This window comes from Durotheca rogersii (assembly GCF_024521655.1).
Source record: "Durotheca rogersii strain YMJ 92031201 chromosome Unknown GGS23scaffold_5, whole genome shotgun sequence".
In the NCBI taxonomy this organism is placed as follows: Eukaryota; Fungi; Ascomycota; class Sordariomycetes; order Xylariales; family Xylariaceae; genus Durotheca; species Durotheca rogersii.
The window spans coordinates 225621-247258 of NW_026251236.1; the positions used below are offsets into that span (position 1 = coordinate 225621).

The 21638-nt window shown below is 57.6% G+C and overlaps 6 protein-coding genes across 6 annotated transcripts; 3 read left to right on the forward strand and 3 right to left on the reverse strand.

Moving 5' to 3' along the window:
* GGS23DRAFT_603702 (ethanolamine kinase) lies at window positions 1-1318 on the forward strand (the record flags this gene model as incomplete). The annotated part of the gene is made up of 2 exons (XM_051519503.1): window positions 1-729; window positions 797-1318. The coding sequence occupies 2 exons, from the start codon at window positions 1-3 to the stop codon at window positions 1316-1318; spliced, it is 1251 nt and encodes a 416-aa protein (XP_051373727.1).
* Window positions 1319-1390: 72 nt separating this feature from the next.
* Window positions 1391-2468, reverse strand: GGS23DRAFT_404688 (uncharacterized protein). Its single transcript, XM_051513611.1, has one exon. It carries the CDS (start codon window positions 2065-2067, stop codon window positions 1462-1464), a length of 606 nt encoding a protein of 201 aa, XP_051373728.1. The 5' UTR covers window positions 2068-2468; the 3' UTR covers window positions 1391-1461.
* GGS23DRAFT_594576 (uncharacterized protein) lies at window positions 2249-2826 on the reverse strand (the record flags this gene model as incomplete). Its single annotated transcript, XM_051518190.1, has 2 exons — window positions 2249-2434; window positions 2560-2826. 2 exons carry the CDS (start codon window positions 2824-2826, stop codon window positions 2249-2251), a joined length of 453 nt encoding a protein of 150 aa, XP_051373729.1.
* A 345-nt stretch (window positions 2827-3171) lies between these two features.
* GGS23DRAFT_404723 (uncharacterized protein) lies at window positions 3172-4286 on the forward strand. The gene has a single exon (XM_051513612.1). The coding sequence runs from the start codon at window positions 3393-3395 to the stop codon at window positions 4155-4157; it is 765 nt and encodes a 254-aa protein (XP_051373730.1). The 5' UTR covers window positions 3172-3392; the 3' UTR covers window positions 4158-4286.
* Window positions 4287-12316: 8030 nt separating this feature from the next.
* Window positions 12317-16384, forward strand: GGS23DRAFT_404829 (uncharacterized protein). Its single transcript, XM_051513613.1, has 5 exons — window positions 12317-12675; window positions 12852-12947; window positions 13016-13659; window positions 13719-13842; window positions 13912-16384. Exons 1-5 carry the CDS (start codon window positions 12426-12428, stop codon window positions 16305-16307), a joined length of 3510 nt encoding a protein of 1169 aa, XP_051373731.1. The 5' UTR covers window positions 12317-12425; the 3' UTR covers window positions 16308-16384.
* A 778-nt stretch (window positions 16385-17162) lies between these two features.
* On the reverse strand, window positions 17163-20665 carry GGS23DRAFT_404876 (uncharacterized protein). The gene has a single exon (XM_051513614.1). The coding sequence runs from the start codon at window positions 20365-20367 to the stop codon at window positions 17344-17346; it is 3024 nt and encodes a 1007-aa protein (XP_051373732.1). The 5' UTR covers window positions 20368-20665; the 3' UTR covers window positions 17163-17343.
* Between the last annotated feature and the right edge of the window lie 973 nt (window positions 20666-21638).

The window sequence follows — 21638 nt, forward strand, 5'->3', positions numbered from 1 at the left end:
ATGCCTTCGAATGAATCTAGCCCGCCCGCCAAGGGCCTCGGTCACTTACGACACATCCCCATCTCCTACGACAGCGACAATCCCAGCTCTTCGGCTCGAGAGCTCATCCTCGCCCTGCGTCCCGACTGGGCCAGCCCTGACTCGAATATCGAATTTATACCCTTCAAGGACGGCATCACCAACACCCTGCTGAAGGCCGTCAACCGGAAAAATGGCCTGTCCGACGACGAGATCGACAAGGAGGCTGTCCTATTGCGGGCGTATGGCCACGGCACCGACGTGCTCATAGACCGCCACCGCGAGACCCAGAATCACGAACTGCTGATGAGATGTGGCCTAGCCCCCGAGCTGCTGGCCCGCTTCGACAATGGCATGTTGTATCGCTACATTCGTGGCACCCCCACCCAGCCCGCTGACCTGAGGAAGCCCTCGATCTATCTAGCCGTTGCCAGGCGGATAGCCCAGTGGCATGCCACCGTTCCCTGTATCCATGAGACCCACGTGCAGACGAACGGAGCGAACGGCTCCGCGAACGGCTCTCACCAGGCCAAGATCGATCACGCTGCGCCCGGGAAGCCCCCTCCGAACGTCTGGACGGTCATGCAGAAGTGGATTCTGGCTCTGCCCACCGAGACCGAGGCTCAGCGTAGGAGGCAAGCCAACCTTCAGCGAGAGCTGGATTCCCTCATAGAGGAACTGAGCCAGCGTCCCGGATTAGGCGAGAACGGCGTGAGTTTCGACCACCACCTAAGCCCAGAATTAAAACGTCGCGTGCTAACACACTGGCCGCCTCTAGCTCGTCTTTGCCCACTGCGATCTCCTGAGCGGGAACGTCATCATCGAACCGCAGAGCACCGAGAAGGCGAACGGCCGCCAAACGTCGGTCAGCTTTATCGACTACGAATACGCCACCCCTTCGCCGGCGGCGTTCGATCTAGCCAACCATTTCGCCGAGTGGGGCGGCTTCGAGTGCGACTACACCGCGATGCCGACCCGCGCGCAGCGGCTGGAATTCATCCGGGAATACGTCCGCACCTACTTCAAGCTCGTGCCGAAGCGGCCCAGCGACGTGGACGAGGAGGAGGAGACGCAGAAGCTGCTGGAGGAGACGGACGTGTTCCGGGGCGTGCCGGGATTCTACTGGGGCATCTGGGCCCTCATCCAGGCCACCATCTCCCACATCGACTTCGACTACGCCGAGTACGCCGAGCTGCGGTTAGGGGAGTACTGGGGCTGGCGCGAATCGACGGACGAGGCTCGCGGCCGCGCCGGCAAGGGGCTGTCGGCGCGCGAGAAGAGGTGGGCCCAATTGGAATAGGATCTAGAAAATTCTTTCCAAGGGGCGAGTCCCGTACGAGAACCGCTGGATACTACTACGAGATGGAAGAGAAGAAGAAGAAGAGAAGGTCGATTGGCTAAGAGTCGCTTGGAGGATCCTATCACCGGTGATTCTATAATACCTTAGACTAGACGGCGTGGAGTTTTTTTTTTTGGGACGGGACGGGACCGGATAAGAGGAAGAAAAAGAAGAAGAGGCACTCTTTCAACATGTGCTAGGTCGACGCAACCCATATAGAGTAGACTACACGCCGAGAGAGAAAGAGAGAGCACTTTTTTTCTTTTGGGGGGTGTACGAGTATGAGTATGTCGTGTCAATTGCTGCTTAAGCTCGTGGTATCCTAGAACCTCTTTTCTCCCTTCCACTGCTCTACGGCCCGTCGTGCTCACCTGTGCTCTGTCTCTCCTCCGTTTCTCCATTTGTTTCTCTCGTTCTCTCCCCCCCTCCCTCTCTCTCTTAACCCCTCCCGGCATTACTGCTCCTGCGGCGCGGGGACGGTGCGCCGGAAGCTGACGCCGCGGCGGCTGACGCTGGAAGCTTTGCCTCCGCTTCTTGGCGACGCTCATGCAGGTCCCGGTCGGCTGGCGAGGGAGGGGAGGTTGCGGGAAGATGTCGTGTGGGGAGGATGGGTCGCATATGTACACGTACGCGCGCGCGCGTACATACATACCGTCTGGATGCGGGTGTGGGTGTGGGTATGTGTATGTGTCTGAGGTGTGCGCGGACATAGGTAGGCGCGCGCGCGCGCGTTGCTGTGCCTTGCAGGCTTCGTCTCGAAGGGGGTTGCTGCTCGGGTAGGCGAGGGGCGGTGAGGCGGGCTCTGTCTGGTCCGGGTGTCGAGGTTATCGTGGAAGAAGGAACGGAGGGGCGAGGGAGGGGAGAGAGAACTAACTGCTAGAACCTTGTATTTTAGTTGTTGCCGTTTTCCTTCTTCTTCTTCTTCTTCTTCTTCTTCTTCTTCTTCTTCTTCTTCTCCTTCTTCGTTGTCGTCGTCGTCGTCGTCCCCCGTTTCTCTGCCTCCGCTGGGCCGAACGCACGCTCGCCTCTCTTATCCGCCCCGACGACGTCTCGTATCCCAGTCCTCCGTATCCGACTCTACGGCTATAATAGGTTGGCCGGCGTCTGATCTTATGATATGCGGGAGCCGGCCGGGCCCGCCCTGCCCCGAAGCCGCTGACAAACTCTCACGCGCGACGGGGGGGAGACAAGGTTGTGAGGACGGCCGAATCTAAAAGCTCCGATTGGGCGGCGCTGGCGGCCGCGGTCCGTCCGAGCGCCGCCTTAAGCTCCGGGGAGGCGGCCGGGGCCGGCCCCGCGAGCTCCGCGAGGGAGCGCGACATGCCGTCGTAATCCACGCCCACGGCTTCGAACTGTGCCCCAGCGCCGGCTACGAGCTGCTTCTGCCCCCTGTTCTCGTCCTGCGTTTGCTGCCTCCCCTCCTGACCCTCCCACCGTTGCTGCTCTCGGCAGTCTCCCTGGTACGGCATTTTCTCGCCGATGGCGACTATCGTCGATGTATGTTGAGTAGGAATGCTACTGGCGGATCCTTGTTGGCGCCGTCCTGTAGCAGGAGAGCGGTCCGGTCGGTTGACTGCGGGTGTGGATGTTGACTGGGGGGGACACGAAAGGGCACGCAGTCTTACTAGAGACAACAATAGCTGCGTCTCCCCGCGAAGAAGGTATTGATATCGTATAGAGACGGGTTTACACGCGACAGAACAAAGAGCCCTCGAGTTTCTATAGTCTGTTAACCTGTACGGAGTCGCGAGCGTGGCTGAGAGGATCTATGGATGAGGTTACGGTTGAGTACGTCGAACATTAGAGCGGAATACATGCTGATTCCTATCTACAGACACAACCACGGCAAACCAGAAATATAAATAAGAGGCCGCCTAGGCGTGTGTATCCCTACCATGGGGGTAATAGGACATCAGATACGAACCTCCAGCGACCTCGGAGCAAGGGGCAGCACGAGAAGAAGCAGAACTAGGGCCTTCGGTCCTAGTTAGCCATCTTGGCTCTAGGATCTCGGCGTGTGGGCGTAGCCGCCGACATGTATTCGTCACATTCCCGCAAGCCAGGTGTGGGAAGTAAGTTCGATTCTACCCTCGAAGTGGGTGTCACGTATGATTCTGTCGACAGCCTTAGGAGGGGGAGGGGGGGAACTCGACTAGAGCTGCGTCGCCGTCGGCGGACAAGTTACCTACGTGGGCAGTTTCGGGCAACAAAACAACAGCTGAAAATAACGCATGCGCGCCGGCGTGGAATGGCGAACGAGGCAAGACGAGGGGAATCGGTGACCGGCCGGGGCCTTTGGCGATTTGCGAAGGCATACTGGATCTCAACGCGGCGAGCGATCCGTGCGGGCAGGCAGGTCGACCTCGTCTATCCGTTTGGGGGCCAGCTGAGGGTAAGGCAACGAGCCCGGCTAAGCCTAAAGAAGGGGGGAGGTGGTGATGCCGAGTGTCCCGCCTTGTCGCAGCCTCAGCCTTCTCTAGGTTCTGTAGGAGAGAGGCATGGTAGGTGTGAGGGAGGCAGCGGTGAGGGGTGGGCGCTTCGCTTCGTCTCCTGCTGCTACGTTACTAGGCAAGCCAGGAGGTGCCCGGCCGTGGCTCGGGTGGAGGTGTGTTGGGAGGAGGAAGCGAGGGCACCAATTATCCGTTACGCCGGGCGTGGGTGGCTAGGCGACGGCTCTGCTGATGGCTCTGGGGGTTTTGAGGATGGACGGATGGACGAACGAGGACGACGTTCCTGGGCACCGAGGGGCGGATGCCTGCCGGCGGCCATCCCACATATGAAGAGGCACATGCCTAGGTAGGTGCCTCCCACCTTTCGTAGCTACTCATAGACAGGTACTTAATATACTACCTCGTCCTAACGTCTATAGTAGGAGGTAGTAGGTAATACTAATAGGTACCCCCCGTCAGAGGGTCAGCTTAGTACTCAAGGTCAAGAGGCAGGTACCTACCTACCTGCCTGCGCAGGTAGCTCCTCATACCTGCGTCCTAATGTATGTACACATATACCGCGCAAGAGGGTAGGCGGAGGAGGTACCTAAGGTATGGGAAGAGGTACGTGGGCAGCGTACCTAGCATATGTAGCAGCTACGTAATGGACCTGCTGGATTCGGAGAGAGCGGGAACCTGGACGGAGCCCTGGAGCTGAGGCAATCGGGCAGGCTTCGCAACGCTCCGAACGAGCAGATAAGAAAGCGCGAACGATGTCGAGGCGATAAGTGGGGAGCGCTATATGAGCCGACCAATCGCGACCCAACTGTGTATTCAGGAGGGTGCGCTCGTCGCTGGTTGGCCGCCAGAAAGTGCGAAGGGAAGCATCGACGAGGGAAAATACCGTCGCCCTTGTCCCCCCCTCCCCCCCCCTCCCCATCTCGTGCCCTCACGGCCTTCGCTGCATCTACTACCTATCTCCTAACCTCCTAGGCAACCTGTCGTCTCTCACTCACTCTCTCTATCTCTCGCTCGCTCGCTCTCCATCCCCCCTCCCCTCCCTCTCCTCCGCCTGTCTCTCGTTCCGTCTCGTCCACCACACCCCCGATACGTATTCTCCCTCGACGACCTATCCCGTGGCTCCATTCCGCCGGACCACCCTCCCCCCCCGCCTCTCTCTCGCTCTCTCGCCCTCCTCAGTGTCGGTCTGCTGGATGGACATGTCTGGCCCCTCTGTCCATCCGTCCCTCTGTCGACCTGCAGATGCTTCTTGGCGACGCGCAATCCCAGGTGTGACGAGCGTGTTTCCGCTACCGTGATTCGAACGGACCGCGCTCGCTGCTGCTGGTGAGCTCTGCATGCCGCCTGGCCTTGACCGCCTCCTGCCCTTGCCATTCTGTCATCCGCGCACGCGATTTCGCTCATTCCCACCCATTTCAGCCTGCCTTTTCGCGCACCCGCCTGCGGTGACGATGGCGACATGGGGTGAGCGATCTACAACGGAGACGAGTCAGCGGCTTGCCGCAACGGGCGAGACAAGGTCGGAGTCGACGAGAATGCGTTGCTGAATAGGGGAAGTGGTTTCAGCAAGCGCTGAAATTTCTCATCGCTCCTTTCTGTCTCTCTCTGTCTCTGTCTCTCTCTCTCTCTCTTGCTCACTCTCGAATCTCACCCTCGCTCCCCAGCCTCACCTGCGCCATTACTTCTCTCTGTCTCTTCTCTTCCTCTCTTTCTTCCCCCCTCCCCCCTTCCACCGATGGTTACGCCCCTCATCCTACCACCCGGCTTTGTCCCTTCCCGGCGGAAGCGCGTGGGGAGCGGAGGATAGACACCGGCCATGTCGAAGGGCAGGAGAGCAGAGTGAGATACGAGGGCGTGCATCTGCAACGCTTAATTAACCCACAATAATAGCCTGCACCCCAATGGGCGGGAACGGGCGGACGAGACGAGGCCTCTCTCTTGGGCCTCTCTCGGCACTTATCAATGCACTTAAGAAACATGACGTTTCTATCTCGGGAAGCGATCGGCGCCGATGTCGACGCATGTGCCGCAGCCTATGGTTGACGCCCGCTACGCATCCCTCGAATCGCTGACTCCAGCTACTCCCGATGCCGTCTACGTACTTCTCTCTTCTTTCTCCCCCCCCAGACAGGTACAGAATCATCACCGTTCTGTGGCAGGGGGTGGGGAGGAATGTGGGGTGAAGAATTGGTAGGTAAGTGCTAGTGAGATGCCTCTTCTCTCATCTGCTCTTTTAGGTCGACCGTGACCCCTCCACTTTTTATTTTATTTTATTCTTTAGGAACCGAGAAAAAGTAGGGGTTGGTGGGGAAGAGAAAGTGAGCGAGAGAGGGAGAGAAAGCCGCAGGCGATCGAGATGGGGTGAAGCGGAGGGGAGGGCGCGGGCGGGCGCGGGATGGTCTAGAGCGTGTGTGGGAAGGTCAGCCGAAACGATGGATGGCATGGACGGCTGTTGGGAGCTGATGCCAGGCTGTTCTTAGCGGCAAGTAAATTACCGGGCTGAGGCGGCCGGTGGGCGGGTTGGGTGCACTGGCGCTGAGGCTTACTGGTGGGTTCGCGCGCGAGCTTCTCGAAAAAGTCGGGGCTATACCAGCGGGAGCGGGCCTATAGGAGCGGTATAGTCTGTCTTGTCCGTCTGCCCGTCTGCCCGTCTCGTGTCGCTTTGTCTGTACATATACGGGGACACGCGTTACCCTTACTATTATGTATGTACATGGGCTGCACATACTATATACACACACAACACACACACACACACATACCCATATACCCGCACGGTAGTATACACATAATAATAATGCGTGCTGCTTCTCCGGATGTGGCCCCGAGCAAACTCTTTCGGACGGGTGATGGAGCCAGCCTGCCTATCAGCGGCTAGGGAACGGGCCATAAAGCGCCCAACTATTACTTACTATGTAGGCGCGTATTTCCCGGCCTGTGTGGTTGCAGGCTGCATCGACCAGATCAAGAAATGCGAGGGCTCGTCCACGGTTACCACCGTTTTATGCTGGGCTGCTCCGATCGACCTATCAAGGGATGCGGTGCCAAGCCGGCTCTCCGATTCTCACTAGGACGCGCGATGGGGGGGTTTCAAGGTAGCGTATGCGTGTGTAATCTGATGCTATGCATCATCGTGGGGAGGTAGGTTGGTAGGTTAGTTAGGTAGGTAGGCGGGCAGGGTATGCCGAGGATGCACAGTACCTACATACAGATGGACAGACCTACCTCTCTTCCTATCTGACTGTCTCTTGACGGGTCGGGATCTCAAGCCTTTTGGCGAAGCCGGGTGGGATGTTAGTTAAAAGGGGTCAAATAAAACAAAATAAGAAGAATGGAGGGGGAAGAATAGAAAGGGAGGGGGGGTAGAAGAGGAGACAGGCAGGATACGATACGTGCAAGCGGTAGTAGGCGGGTAGGTAGGTAGGTAGGTAGGTAGGTATACTCTAAAGAGGGTTCGTAATCAATAATTAGTAGGTACTAATCAATAGACTAAAAATGCCTACCTACTCTAAACCTAACCTCGATCTATACTACGCCCTCTACTTGCTATACACACGTATATCTCTATCTTACCCGCTTACACTGCGTTAGGCACAGGGAGGGCGGCTCACTCCTACTTTCGCGCCGCGACACGACTTGAATACCGGATGGCCTGCTGTGTTCGCTAGATAGGTATCCCACACATCATAGAGGGATACATACCCTATTAGGTCTGCAGGGAAAGGCAGATAAGAACCGACCGACACGGAGGAGGGGTTAGGAGGTAGGTAGGTATGGATTCGTTGATAACGTGATGAGGTCGTATCGTTCATGGGTCCATCCCCCTCCTCTTCCTCCCCTCCTCCCCCCTTTTTCTCTCTTCCGCCTCGTCCTTCGCCCTCGTCCCCGTTTTTCCCTGCTTCCCTCTCTCCTATCTTGCCTGTCCAGCCTCCCCGCTTACGCGATTGCGCGGTTGTGCCACGACGGGGCAAATTGCTGGCGTCGCATCGACGCTGCGGGTGAGAGCACCGACGGGCGATCGGCGTCAACCCAGTCCGCAGCTGGACGTCCAGCCGAGCCAGCTCTGGGTGGATGGTGAAGGTATCCCGCCTGTCATGCATGCAGCAGCAAGCAGCAAGCAGCAGCAGCATCAGCAGCAGCTGGGTGCTGCGGTCGATGCGACCTACAGAACCACATCGCGCAGTGCTACCTCACGTTATAATCGGCACGCTCGGCCAATGACGCGGGCGGATCCGACTTGGAGAGACTGGGTCGACTTATATCACCCACACCAGTGCTCCCCCCCCCCCCCCGCTACCGCCCACATCTCTTCCCCTCCTCCTCCTCCTCCTCCTCCTCATCGTCGTCGTCGTCGCCCCCCCCACACCGTCAGCAAGGTTCTTAGCCGCCTAAAGAGACAGGAGAAGCGGATAAGGATCGCTAGGATCATTAGGCACGCAGGTCAGTCAGTATTCAAAAACGACCGCCGTGCGCTACCGCCTCCCGCGCCGTACCTGGATACCTGCCTGCCTGCCTGCCCGCCTCTACCTACCTGGTCCGTACCTCACATACCAACATCCATCCTAACGATGGATCCGAACCTCTAGGTATCTATGTAAGCAGGTACCTACCTAGGTAATAAGATACCTACCCGCCCGCAGCCTTCAATGAGCACCTACTTAGGTACCTACTTACCTCCTCAATCTTCTACTGGGGTATCTTAAAGATACTCTAAGAGAGGCTATGTAACGACAACAAATTACCACTAGTTATGAGTACCTACCTACCCGTTTCCATTCTGCTACATACAAAGACCCATGTCCGTATGCGTGCGCAAATGGACCACACATCATAGTACGTCCTGGCTTTAGTACCGACCCAGAAGACGTACCTGGTCGGCTAGGGCAAGGTGGTAGTGAACACGGTGGTCCCCTTTCTCCCCCCCCCCCCCCAGTGGCACGTTTTCTCGGGGAAAAAGGACACGAAGAGAGCGCAGGCCCGCCCTATCTGGGTTGTCGCCTGTTTCGAAGTCAGGGGGGGGGAGTTTCTGGTTCTGGTTCTGGTTCCGCCTCTCTTCCCTCTCCCTCCGCTGGGTCCCCTGGTTCTACTATTTTGCCTAGTGTCTGCCGGCTGGTCCGTACGGCAATGTGTATGTATGTGCGCTGTGCTGTATATGTCGGCAGACAACAGCAACCTCAACGCAGGTATATATATATATAAATACATCGGGTGCCTGTTAGCGCGCGTGTGTGCTAGGCGGGAAGGGGGTTGGTGTAAGTCGGCTCTACGATGAGGAGCCATTTCGGCGCCTTGGTTAGTTTCTTGCCCAAGGCGAGGCAACGTACTCGTCTGACAATCCTTCTTGTCTTCCGTCCTCTCTCTCTCTCTCTTCTCGTAAGCGTCGCGAGAGCCCATCCTGCACCCTACACATTAGAAATATGCCTATAGCTACGTGATAATATACCTCGATGCATTGCCTGCTGCGCCCGCCACTTACCCGGTATTACGTGTACCTACCCAACGCACCCGTAGGAGGCGTCTTATGTATGTACCCAGGCATGCACGTATGACGGGGGGAACGCACTCTATACACGTCTCCTAGCAGGTACTTAGGTAGGTAGTATCCGTGTCTAGAGGTCTAGGTAGGTAGGTAGGTAGGTAGGTACCTGATAGGCCATGTTGGCGTGGGCTGTTCGAATAAGCAGCGTGGCAGACTGTCTCTCTCCCGTGTCTCTTCCTCGCGCCCGCGAGCGTGTTTCCACACATACTATATAGTAGCAGTCCACACGCATTGCCGCATGCGAGGTACGCAGTCCGATAGAGAGGTATAAAGTATGTACATACCTGCTAGCTGCGGCAGGTCAGAGGCGGGCGTGCATCATGTGGCGGTTCTTATCTCTCTCTCCGTCTGGTCGTCCCTCGCTCCTCGGTTCCCCCCGTTCGTCTTCCGGCGCTCTCTCTCTGTCGGGTCTAGTTTCGCGTTCGCTGTGCCGTTTTCGTCAGGAACCTGGACTGGGTAGGCAGGTTCCCCAGCGTAAGCGTGCACATATGTACGTGTGTATATGTGTGTGTATGTGTATGTGTGTGTACTCTAGGTAGGTAGGTTAGGTAGGTATATGCGTAGGCGTGTGGAGGGGGGAATGGATGGAGGGGTGGGTGTGTGTGCGCGTACGGGCGCGCGAGAGCGCGTGTGTGAGGGCGAGATAGAGTATGGGCAGAGAGAAAGAAGAGAGACAAGAGACGAGACGAGACGAGGCGGCTCCTTGTGATCCCGGACTCGACGAATCCTGATGCGACGCTCGCTTTTGGCCTCGAGCCGGAGCCATTAGGTAAGTCGTGCCACGCCGGTCCAATGGGAGGGCGCGCGGTGCGTGGTAGATGATACAATAACAGGGCGAGATCACCTTAGCTGCGTAGGAGCAGTACGTCAGTAACACCTGCGCACACGCATTCTTAGGTAGGGAGCTTAGGTACCTACCTACCTAGGTAGGTATCTCCCTAAGGTAGGTGGTAGGTACCTTAGGTAGTTAGCAAGCTGCTGCCTTACCTGCCTACCCATCTCTAGGTACCTACTAGCACCCGGCTGGCAAACCCACCTCTAGCGACAGGTAGGTAGGTAGGTACCTCCCGGGGGGCTAATGTACCTAAGGTAAGGGTTAGGCCTAGCAGTATTGTACCTGCCCAAGCCAAGTTAGCCCCGGATGTACATACTGGGCAGGTCGCAGGGAAGCGTTGGACACTCCGCACCGACCTCCCGAATACCCCGGCTGGTCGGGAGCTAGAATCCTGGCCAGCATTATCGCACCCTGCACCCTGCACCCTTTTTTTTCCCCCCTTCCACCGCCCGTCCCATCAGTCGGTCCTGGGAGCTGCGGCAGCACGGACCTTCTCTCTAACACCCTCCCACCACACCTCTTCTCTTCCCTCCCTCCTCTCGCTCTCGCTCTAGCAGGGGCTTTTTTTTTTCTTTCTTTTTTCCCTCTTCCCCTTCTTCTTCTTTCCCGTCGCCTCCTCCCCACCTTTTCTCTCTCTTTTTTCTTTCTTCCCTCGTCGTCCCCTTTTGCAGGCCGCGTGCCGCGTATGTATATATGCACGTATGTACTCGGACATGTATGTACCTGGGTATGTACGTAGGTACACACCGCGAAGATCGTCCCTCCCCTCTCCCCCTCCCCCCTAGAACAATGGTGCAGGTGCAGCTGGCTTCATATGTGTGTAATCTGCCGTAGTAGTTGGTCGCCCCACCTCTTTTTTCCCTTCGGCGTAGCACCTGCGCTGTCGGCCAGCCAGCCTTCTCCTACTGCTAGGTTACTAGGTACCCGCCAGGCAACCTGAGGAGGAGCGGCAGCAGCAGCAGGAGCAAGGAGCAGGTAGGGCAGGTGGGTACCTAACGTCGTCGCTGCTATCTCAGACCGTCCGTCTCAACCCGCCTAGTCCGCTTGTGGCTATGGAGGGAGGCAGGCATGTGTGTTATTTCTCGATCGCGACGGCCCCAAAACTTATTAGCCAATTTGCCCTCAGGAAAGAGCAGCACCAGGCCAAGTTAGCCAGTGGCAGGAAGCAGCTGGAGCTGGAGCTCTTTTTTTTTTTTTTTTTTTTTTTTGCTGCTCTCCTCTCTTATTTTCCCTCGATACCAAGACCTTGCAAGACCTCCGCTCTCTATCTATCCATCTCTCTCTCTCACTCTCACTCTGACACTCTCTCGTAACGGGAAACGGGAAGGGAACCAAAAAAAAAAAAAGAGACAGCCTACCATTCCCTCCCTCCCTGCCATCCGCCGCCATTGACCCTTCTTTTCCCCTCGCAGGGAATCAGCCAGACGTTCCGAGTTCACGTCCACCCCCCTCGCGACATCGTCTCCGACAGGCGTCCTGCAGCTAATCTTGAAATTTGTCCTCGCTATTGGCTCTCGCCGTCACGGGGCGCGGTCATTGACCTCTTCTCTTTTTATCTTCCACCCCCCCCTTCTTCCCTTGCACCCTTTGGCCGGCACTTTCGTCATGAGCATCCCTTTTGCGATTGAGCCGTCCCTGTATTTTTTGAGCCTCAGTTGATATGTATAGCTGGCCCGCACACCCAAGCGGGAAGCGAGTCTGAGAGCGAGAGCGAGCGAGCGAGAGAGAGCGGGTGCGTGTATGTGTGCTTGTATGAGAGAGAGAGAGTGCGTGTATGTGTGTGCGCGTGTGCGTGTGTGCGTGTGTGCGTGCGTGCGTGAGCGAGTGCGCGAGAGAGCGAGCGACAAGAGTATAAGAGAAGGACAGCGGGTGCGTGAGAGAGAAGGGCAGACGCATACGGGGTGAGGCTAAGCGGAGAGCGGCCCCAGCCTTAAGCCAAAAGCCTCCCGCTGCTGCTGGTGCTGCGGCACGGTCCTCAGTCAGCCTATATATACTTATACACGCAGACACACACACATACGGCATACTCACCTATATAAGGCTTCCAGGCACGGGCCTATCCAGACAGAGGGCAGAGGAAAAGAAAAAAAAAGAAAAAACCACAGGACCGAACCCCAACATAAAACTAAATAAATAACCAGAAAGGAGAGAAAAACAAACCCTAGGAGAAAGACAATTGCCCGGGCCCGGCCCGGACTTTGGCACCCTGACGCAGGCAGCATCGACGGACTAGCGAGGAGGAACATGGCTGCCGACTCCCTGGAGCCCCGACTCGATCGTCGCGGCTCTCTGTTCGAGCGCCGGGATTCTCAAGTCGTACCCGGCTTCGATCCGTCCTTGGACCCCACGATCCAGCAGCTGTTCGACCAGCAAGCTGAAATCCAGGAGAAACTCGCTGCCCTGCTCCCCGCCAAACATGTGCCAAACAGTAAGCTCGAGTCGGACATGCTCCGTCGCAAGCTCAGAGCCCTCGAGGCCTATGCGAAAAGTCAAAGTGAGCAACGCCGCCTTTCATCTCGAGCCCGCCGCCCCTTCCCGCCTCTCCCTCCCTGCCTCTACCCTTCTCCCTTTCTATGCGCACACACACACACACATATACATACGTATATAGCCTCCACGGCGGCGCCGGTGGCCTTGCGTTAAATTCTGATCATGTTCGAACCGTTCAAGACATGCTGGGTACCGTCCCCGTCCTCTCCGACGCCGAGGAAGCACGCGCCTTACAGTACAGGTGCGAGTGCATCGAGAGCTTCTTGATTGACCAAGGTATGTGCAGTCGCGCTGGCCTCTCCTCGCTTGTTTGCCTAACCAATGTGTTCCGCCGCTGTGAGCAGGCCTGGATCTCCACAATACGCAGTTCCTACGCGCGCTGAAGCAACTCGGCCAGGAGGATGCGCCGCCCGGATACGACACCTGGCTGGACAGGAACACCTCGTTTTACGACCCCATCTTCCGGGGGTGGAGGATGAGAGGGGCCATACCTCTAATCTCCAGGCGCCAGTCCTCATTCAAGTGTTGGGATGACCGGTGCGCGTATTATGTATACGGGTTCTCGAATCCCGAAGAGCGGGACGAACATCTGAAGCAACACGTCCTTCCGCTGAAGCGGGACTCGGGCCTCTCCGTCGGCAGCATCCCCCCCATCGTCTTTGCAGAGCAGCCGTCCTCCCGACTATTCGGCCCCGATCACATTGGTCGCGGCTCGCCAGCTCCGTTGCCGCGGCTCTCTGTCCCCCCCTCCCTACCTCCGCTGGTCACCGCCAATCCGCCGAGAGATCGGCGCGAGTCGACGCTTGCATTTTCCTTTTCGGGCGAGGCACCCACCCAGTCCAGAGGCTCCATGGACTCCGAGCCCGACTCTCTGCTTCCACCCTTGAAGCGAAGCCGAGTCGGACACTCGAGACTCGAGTCTATAGGCGAGCTCAGGCTGCCACGTGATACCGGGCCGTGTCTGCGCTGCAAAGTCTACGCAAAGCCGGTAGGCAGGAACCCCGGTGCCAGCGCGTGCATTGGATGCTTGCTTACTGTCCTCGGTAGTGCGATTCCAAAGACGATTGCTCGTTTTGCGCGGAGCCCGCTAGCTCCGCCCACGACGAGTTCTGGAGCGCGCTCGGTTGCCATCGCGGCCCTCTGGTCGCGCTGGCGGACTATATGCTGCCAGGTAATCTTCTCCGCGCACCTGTCGTTCGTGCCGCTCCTCTGCAAACTGCGCATGCTCATCTCGAAGCAGAAGCGCTGTCCCCGAGACAAGTGCACACGCCCGTCACATCGCCGCTGGCGAGGCGGCGAAACATGAACGAGTATCTCGAGCGGACTTATCTCGTGAGCCAGAACATGTCGGACATGGTCAAGTCGCACCTCGACTTTGACGACGGCTTCTGGTGGACGGAAGACCTGGCGTCTCTGCCGATGCCTAACCCTACTTTGGCGACGTACTCAAAGGAAGCCAAGGACAAGCCGCCACCCGTGCTGAAGGTATTGGCGGCTAGCTGGAACGCCGAGAGCGTTCCCTTCCAATTCTGGGAGATGTTCAGGCTCACGGGCTACATGTCGGAGAGCCGGGAGGCAGAGGCCGTGACGTATCCTCTTCTCTATCGCGCCAAGCTACTCCTCCGGGAGATTCTGTTCTACGACCTGCAGCAGCCCGAGCCGTCGATACGCACCGAAGTCAACTTGACCAACGTCACCAACACCCCGAGCTCGCCGGACGACATAGACTACGAGGGGAGGAACCGGCTAATTTACAACTGCATGGTCCAGTTCCTGCAGTCTTTTGAGAGTATGACCATGCGAAGAGTTATTTCGGACCCCAAGAGTTGGCTAGCTGTCTTCGCTTCGCTGTGCATTTTTAGCGTCGTGAGGACCATACTGGCAGATCTCATATCCACGCCGTCGCGAGCTATTTCTGCACAGGGCCCAGCCGGGTGCCCCATGTCCGCCGGCGCCGCCGCCATGCACAGTGTATATAAGGTGCTGGTGAGCGTGTTTGCGTGGTCGACGCCCATGATACTCGACGATCCCGCCCTGGAACTGGACACCAACGACCGCGCTTTATTCAACGCTATTACTTTGGCTATTCGAAAGGATGACTGGATTTCGCTGGGGATTCGCTCGTCGAAAGATTTCCTTCTTGGCCTCGGGAGCGGCTATCTGGACAATAATGTCGGGTTCAATGGCTTCTTTAGGCAGCGGACGCCCATTTATCGGCACATCTCGTATCAGCAGCCCGTCGTTAGCCAACCCGGCGAGGCTCGGAAGTCCGTCCCGCAGTGGCGCCCGATCGATCCTTGGGCAACCCGAAGCGATCAGGAGATGCTACCTACCGCTTTCGCCATGGATGGCCCCGAGCCCGCAAGGAGGCACACCGTCGGCGAAAACCCCGTCTTCACCCGCGCGATCGCGAGGGGGCTCAACTCCCCATCGAAGCTTAGGACTTCGTACCAACGGCCGCCGCTGCGGCGCGTGTTCTGTACTAAGTGCAACGAATATCCCGAAGGGTTTCGCGGAGAGCACGAGCTCCGAAGGCACAACGACGCTAAGCATGCTTCCTTGGTGAAGCGGTGGGTTTGTACCGAACCGCAGAATTCGAGTCCTAACTCTCCACAACCCGTGATACCGCTTTCGAAGTGCAAGGCTTGCGTTACACAGAAGCGATACGGCGCTTATTACAACGCCGCAGCTCACCTCCGTAGGGCCCACTTCCACCCGCACCGGAGCGGCAAAGCCAGCGGCGACTGGCCGCCGATGAATATCCTCAAAGATTGGATGCGAGAGGTCCGGCAGTCGATCGATGTTCACGAGAACGACACGTCGAGCGGAGAGGAAGATAACGATGTTAGGATGATGGAAGAATATCCGTTACCCCGGCAATCATCCTTCGTGGAAGCTCCGCGGCTCGCGCCAGCACCCCCCCAGGGGCCGTTGCTGGCGCCTTCGATAACGCCGTCCCTGGACAGCACGGCCCACGGCAGCCCAGTCATACAGAAAGCCGAAGACAACCGAAACCGCTGCCCCCACCCCGATTGCGGCCGGGTGTTCAAAGATTTGGCTGCGCATATGTTGACGCATCAGGAGGAGCGACCGGAAAAATGTCCGATAGAGAGCTGCGAGTATCACACAAAAGGCTTTGCACGGAAGTACGACAAGAATAGGCACGCCCTGACGCACTACAAAGGCACGATGGTTTGCCCTTTCTGCCCCAATCCGGGCACACCATACGAGAAGGCCTTCAATAGGGCCGACGTTTTCAAGCGACACCTGACCGCTGTGCACGGCGTGGAGCAGACGCCGCCGAATAGTCGGAAGATGATCATCACCGGGAACAGTTCCCGCAACGGCGGCGATGCCAAGTGCTCCATCTGCCAGACGCGATTTTCGACGGCACAGGAGTTCTACGAACATTTGGACGATTGCGTCCTGAACGTCATCGTCCCTACGACGCCGAAATCGCTAAAAGATCGGGTTTCCACGCCTCAAAAAGGCGACGAGAGGAGCGTCGTCGTCGTCGTGGAGGAGTCTGACGACAAGGGCAGACTCAAGGGGGAGGATATCCTCGATATGTCGACGACCAAAGCCTTGGATCCGATCAGGGGAGATAAGATGGATGTGGATTCGGATAGGGATTAGAAAGAAGGACGAGATTCTGTGTATATATACGTAGCTTGGGCCGAAAGCGGGAGTAAAGGAGTCGGGGTGGGGAAGGGGGGTGGGTGCATATGGAGTTTGGAAGAGAGCAAAGCATACGTACATATGCACCACTGGCGAAGATGCGGATTGGGTTTGCGTATAACGATGGAAGTTAGTGCGACATGTCGAGCTTAATATATTCTACATATCATTGCCATACATACTACAACTTACGGCTCGCTTCTCTAGTCGAGAGACAATTGCCAGGTTTCTTTTCCCTCCCTCTCTCCTCATAGGCGCGAGGAAAGCCGTGGCACAACTCGATTCGAGATGAAGGATTGTTTGACCTGCTTACCACATGGAACTCGTCCGCACGCTCAGCTGCCAGCCGAGTATAGGCAGGCAGGTATGTTTACCGATGGGTTTACCTGATATATAGATACAAATAAAGATATAGATACATATATATACTCTATCGCTATGCAGCAGCAGTGAAAATGGGACAACGTGTTATGACTGATACGTTTCGAAATACTCCCACACACGAACTCCAGCGACTAGTTCCCGTCACGTACCCGTATACACACGGTCAAAGTACGAGTTTGTCTGTCTATACACCTCGCAACCGGACCGGGATGGGTAGGCACTTAATTATAAAAAATGACAGGAGTTGATTCGGGCGCTTAGGGCCGGTAATATTCTAGCCGAGGACGTCTGCCCCTCCCCCCTCCCCCTCTGTCCTGGCGGATACTGTCGTCGTCTTCTTCCTCATCCTCACCCCGCGCCTCCGGCCCCCCTCGCCGCCCCCCGTCTGGGCTCCAAATTTGGGTATCATCGTTCAACCGTGCATACATACAGACATACATATTCCTCATGCATATACATCCGTCCATCCATCCATGAATCCCCGCATTACACAAAAAAGATAGGCAGATAGATGACTACCCCATATTTCGAGAACGATCGTCCGACCACCACCATTCGTCCCACACGTACGTACCCTATACGCACATCCATCCCTCCCACCCCCTTCTCTTTAGTAGGCTTCCGCCTCCGCGAGGGGCTTCCTGGCGTACCCGTTCAGGAACCTGAACCCGGCACCGCAGCGGCGGCCTTCCTCGATGACCTCGTGCACGCCGTCGAGGCACTTGCCAACCTCTCGCATCTCCGCCGCCTCGAGCATGAGGCGACCCTCGCACGCCACCTTCTCGGCTTCGCACCGCAGCAGCCATCGCTCCCAGGCCCAGCTACCGGCGAGCCCGGTAACGGACGCTGCCGCCTCTGTGCTGCCTAGCACCATCGCCTCGAGCTCGAGCGGCCGCTCGATTCCCGTGCTGTCGCGCGCTACCTTGCGGTTGCGTCGCACCGCCGGGTCTTCGCCCATAGGTAGGCACACCCAGGCGCGGCGCACCTCGTCGAACCCGGCACGCTGTAGGCGGCCTAGGAACAACCGGGTCGGGCTGGGGTCGTAGCCGAGCGTCTTGAGCGAGAAGCCGAACTCGACAGATCGGGCGAGGCCGAGCGGCCCGGCATTTGTGATGTCCGAGTCGAGCACTGAGAACTCGAGGTACCCGCCGGGCTTGAGCACGCGCATGCACTCGTTGAGGCAGTTCTCCCACTCATCTTCGCCGTTCTCCCCGATGAACTTGAGGATGGTGTGCAGCTCCCGCGCCGACACAAGGTCGAAGTGCGCGTCTGGGAACGGTAGGCGCGTGAGGTGCGGTACAGCTACCTGGCGGTGGTTTGGGGGGCCCCGAATATTCGAGTTAGATAGCTGACGGACGGCCTTCGTCGTCACTGTGTATACCTTAGTATTCGGGTACATAATGGCGCAGTGCCAAGCCCAGTCGCAAGCGGCCTGGCCGCCCAGGTCAAGGATACGGGCGCGTTCCCTGGGGCCACCGATGCGGGAGAGTCGAGCCAGGCGCTTGGCGATGGGTGCGGAAAACAGACGTCCGTTGTTCAGAGCTTTGGTGGCACCGACGTGCCAGTTCGCCATAGACATTTGCGTTAGAGCCTCATTCTCCTTCTCCTGCTTCAGCTTCTCTGGGTCTTCAACCAGGATATCATCGCCGCGGGCAACGTTCGTGCTCATGCGCTTCTTGGCTGACTCGGGAACTACCGACAATTGGTACTTGCCGAGAAGCTGGTTGCGATGAGTCTCGCGTAGAGAAATGCGCTGAGCCTGCAGGGCCTCGAAGCGGGGAAGGCGATGAACGAAGGGATCCTGGCTGCGCGAGCGAATAATGTAATCTTGGAATGCACGGTAGTAAGCTGACTCTTGCCGCGCGAGTTTAGACGGTAGGCTCTTTGGGATATTGACCTCGACCGGGGCTTCAGAGAAGCGGACGGTCTTCTTCCTCTGGATTTGGGCTCCCTCGTTGGACTGGGGCACCTTCGGCTCCGTCACCTCTTCGGTCTGGGTCTGTCCCTCCACTCTCGGCTCAGCTTCTGGTTCGGGTTCTGCCTTGATCTCTTCCTCGGGATAAATACCCTGGAGGTATGCTTTCTGGGCCATGAGCCACAGTTCAGTTCGATCTAGGTTGGAGAGAGCAGCCTCTTGTTGTTTCTTGGCATATTCAGGATCGTAGGTGGTAACAATTTCCGTAGCGACCACATCATCAGTAGGTGTTAGCGGCTCGGCGAGGGAGACAGCAGAGGACGCCGACCGGTCGCCCTCGTCAATGCGTCGGGCTGTAAGGACCTCTTCTGTAATGTGAACTCTAGCCTCGATAACCTGCTCGAATATCGCCGGCCTTGCCGTGGGGATTCCATCCGACATTGTGCCCCGAATTTCTACAGTCTGCTCAACCGGCACCGACGAAGCGGGTGCACCCGCGAACCACTCGGGACGCCGCGAGGGCGGCGGCGGCAGAGGGAGAGTCGAAACGCCAGGCAGAGACGGGACGCTGGGAGCGGGTTCGTTCCACGGGCATCGGTAGAATTGCTCTGCAGTGGTCGAAGTAGGAGGCGCGACATCATCCGGCGTCATCGAGGGCAGATGCCAAGTATGCCTCGCACGCGGAGAGAGACCGGAAAAGAAACCCCCGGGCGACGGGATGTCGAGTCTTGTCAACCCATCGAGGGACTGGGCCGGGTGAGTTGAGAGTCTTGCGGCTTGTCGTGCCGTGGCGGTGAGCAAGCGGGGAGTCTGCTGGGCCATCTCCGGTCTTCTCTCTTCGGAGATCTCGATGACCTGCTCCGATCGGTATTCCTCGCCGTCTTCACTCCCGGCTAACGCCTGCAGAGTAGCTAAAGCGGCGGGCTGCAGCTGGACGCCAAACAAATCCGCGCCTGGAGTCCCGTCCTCCGACCCCATTATCGGCGTGGGCGGAGCAGACATAGCCGCCATCTGATCAGAGGTCAAACTTCCATCGAGAGACGGCGGTGCAGAAATGGTGGGCACTTCCTGGGCCTGTTGCGACTGTAGGAAGGATACCATGGCTGGCGACATGTCAACCCTGGACGGCGGCGTCGGAGGGATTGGCGATAAGAACTTCTTGAACTCGGGCCTGCCCGACCTGCTATCGGCATTCTGGTTCCGTTCCTCCGGGATGACCAAAGGCGGGAGAGTCCGTGGGGAGGTTGGCGGGTTGACGGTGGATCGCTTTGGTATGGAATTGCGGGAGCTGTTTCGGCGCTTCAACGAGGACGTCCTCGAGGCTGTCCGCCGGGTATCCTCATCGTCAGAAATATTGTAGATGTCTTCGAACTCTGTGACATCAGTGCTTATGCTGATTCGGTTCCAGAGGTCTGACGATGCTATCGACGGGGAGGTGCTCTCCTCAGCAGAGACAGTCGACGGAGATTCTGGGTAGATCGGAGCTGGCAAGAAGTGAAAGCCTCGCGGAGTCGGGAAAAGGTCACTTTGTGGCGATAGCCACTGGGCTATCTTTTCGTTAGATGAATTGACTTGAGCCTTGCGATTCCCTAGCGCCGCGGACTTGTGCACCTCGTCCGGCTCTTCTATTATCGTATTAAGGGACCTCCCCGCTCTTCGTGCCAGCGTAGGGGAGGGAGGCCGGTAGGTAGTAGACGGCAGGAGAACTAAGTCGGACATCGTATTGGATTTAAGAAGCAAATGTAACAAAATAGAGAAGATAAAGTAGTTAGGCTCGAGGGGGGGATTAATGGCAATATGCCGGGCTGAGAGAAGGTTGGTATAAGGGAAGTTGTGGTGGGTGACGCCCAGCGTCGTTGAAAGCGGGGATTACAAGAAGAGAGAGATAACGCTTTTAACGACTGAAGTCGCTTCGATCAACGAAGTGAGGCAATATGAAGTGAATGAGCAACCCCAAGGATGCTTGAGGAAGAAGGCAAGAAGGGAAAACGAAGCCTGCTAGCAATCGGGGAGTGGGTGGATTTATCATATTGGCCCTGGAGACGAGAGGCGGCTACACATGGGGACGGCGTTCGACATCGAGGAATGCGAGCGCTTCCACGCAGCCATCTGCGATTCTGGTGGGCAGCGGGCGGCAGGTAGGTCGCATTACTCTGGGCATTAGCTGCATATTCGGCTAGTCGCGCAAGCCTCGGAGCCCATTTGGGCAAGGAAATGTGACGGAGGATGCTGGAAGAGGACGTGGTGGTGGTCGTCTTGCAGGCGGACGTCCGTCGAACGGTGGCACCGACCCAAGGACTGGAGCCTCGACCCAATCAATTGGTCCCGAGGTGGTATAATTTTAGAAAGCCCAGGCATGGCGACCAGCGGCGGCGCTGGCGTGCGGACGAGGTAGCCGGGGAAAATGACTGATTGGGGCACGCTGCAGGCGTCCAGGCCAATGAGGCGAGGCTACGCCGACTGAGGCGCTTAACACGCCCATCGTCGGGCGTGATGCTCCGTGATTGGGCTGACGACGCACGCGACGAGAGATGGAGTCGGATGGGCTGGAAGAGCCATGGGCTGGGAGAGCCACGGGCTGGCTTGGCCACTGCTACCACGCACAGGCTTGACGTGCCGAGTGGAATGCAAGACATAGGCAAACAGCCCAATCCCGATTGCGTATCGGTGGAGTGCTCGCCAGCCCACGCGCCAACCTGGTCCCCAGTTAGACGCCGGGTGGATGACGGCAGGAATCAACAAACATGTGGTCTGTACGGCGGATAGTAGATCTCTCCCGACTGTCCCGTCTTCTCGTTGAGCCTTGGGCCGGTGTAAAGGGACCTATGCACTGCGAGAATTGGCAGCTTACCCAATAGAAACCGGCCCAGTTCGGAGATTTACCTGCATCTATAAAGACGCGGCTATAAGACAGGTGGTCTGTTGATCTGCAAGCTGGATACGCAGGTAGGCATCTTGTAAGGATGTGCCCGTCGTCGCGCTCCGATATC

Excerpts from the sequence above, each read along its gene's own strand:
- GGS23DRAFT_404876 (XM_051513614.1), bottom strand. The coding sequence starts at position 20,367 with ATGTCCGACTTAGTTCTCCTGCCGTCTACTACCTACCGGCCTCCCTCC.
- GGS23DRAFT_404723 (XM_051513612.1), top strand. The coding sequence starts at position 3,393 with ATGTATTCGTCACATTCCCGCAAGCCAGGTGTGGGAAGTAAGTTCGAT.
- GGS23DRAFT_404829 (XM_051513613.1), top strand. The coding sequence starts at position 12,426 with ATGGCTGCCGACTCCCTGGAGCCCCGACTCGATCGTCGCGGCTCTCTG. Across the intron at positions 13,660-13,718 it reads GCAAAGTCTACGCAAAGCCG|TGCGATTCCAAAGACGATTG; the intron begins GTAGGCAGGAAC and ends TGTCCTCGGTAG. Across the intron at positions 13,843-13,911 it reads GGCGGACTATATGCTGCCAG|AAGCGCTGTCCCCGAGACAA; the intron begins GTAATCTTCTCC and ends ATCTCGAAGCAG.
- GGS23DRAFT_404688 (XM_051513611.1), bottom strand. The coding sequence starts at position 2,067 with ATGTCCGCGCACACCTCAGACACATACACATACCCACACCCACACCCG.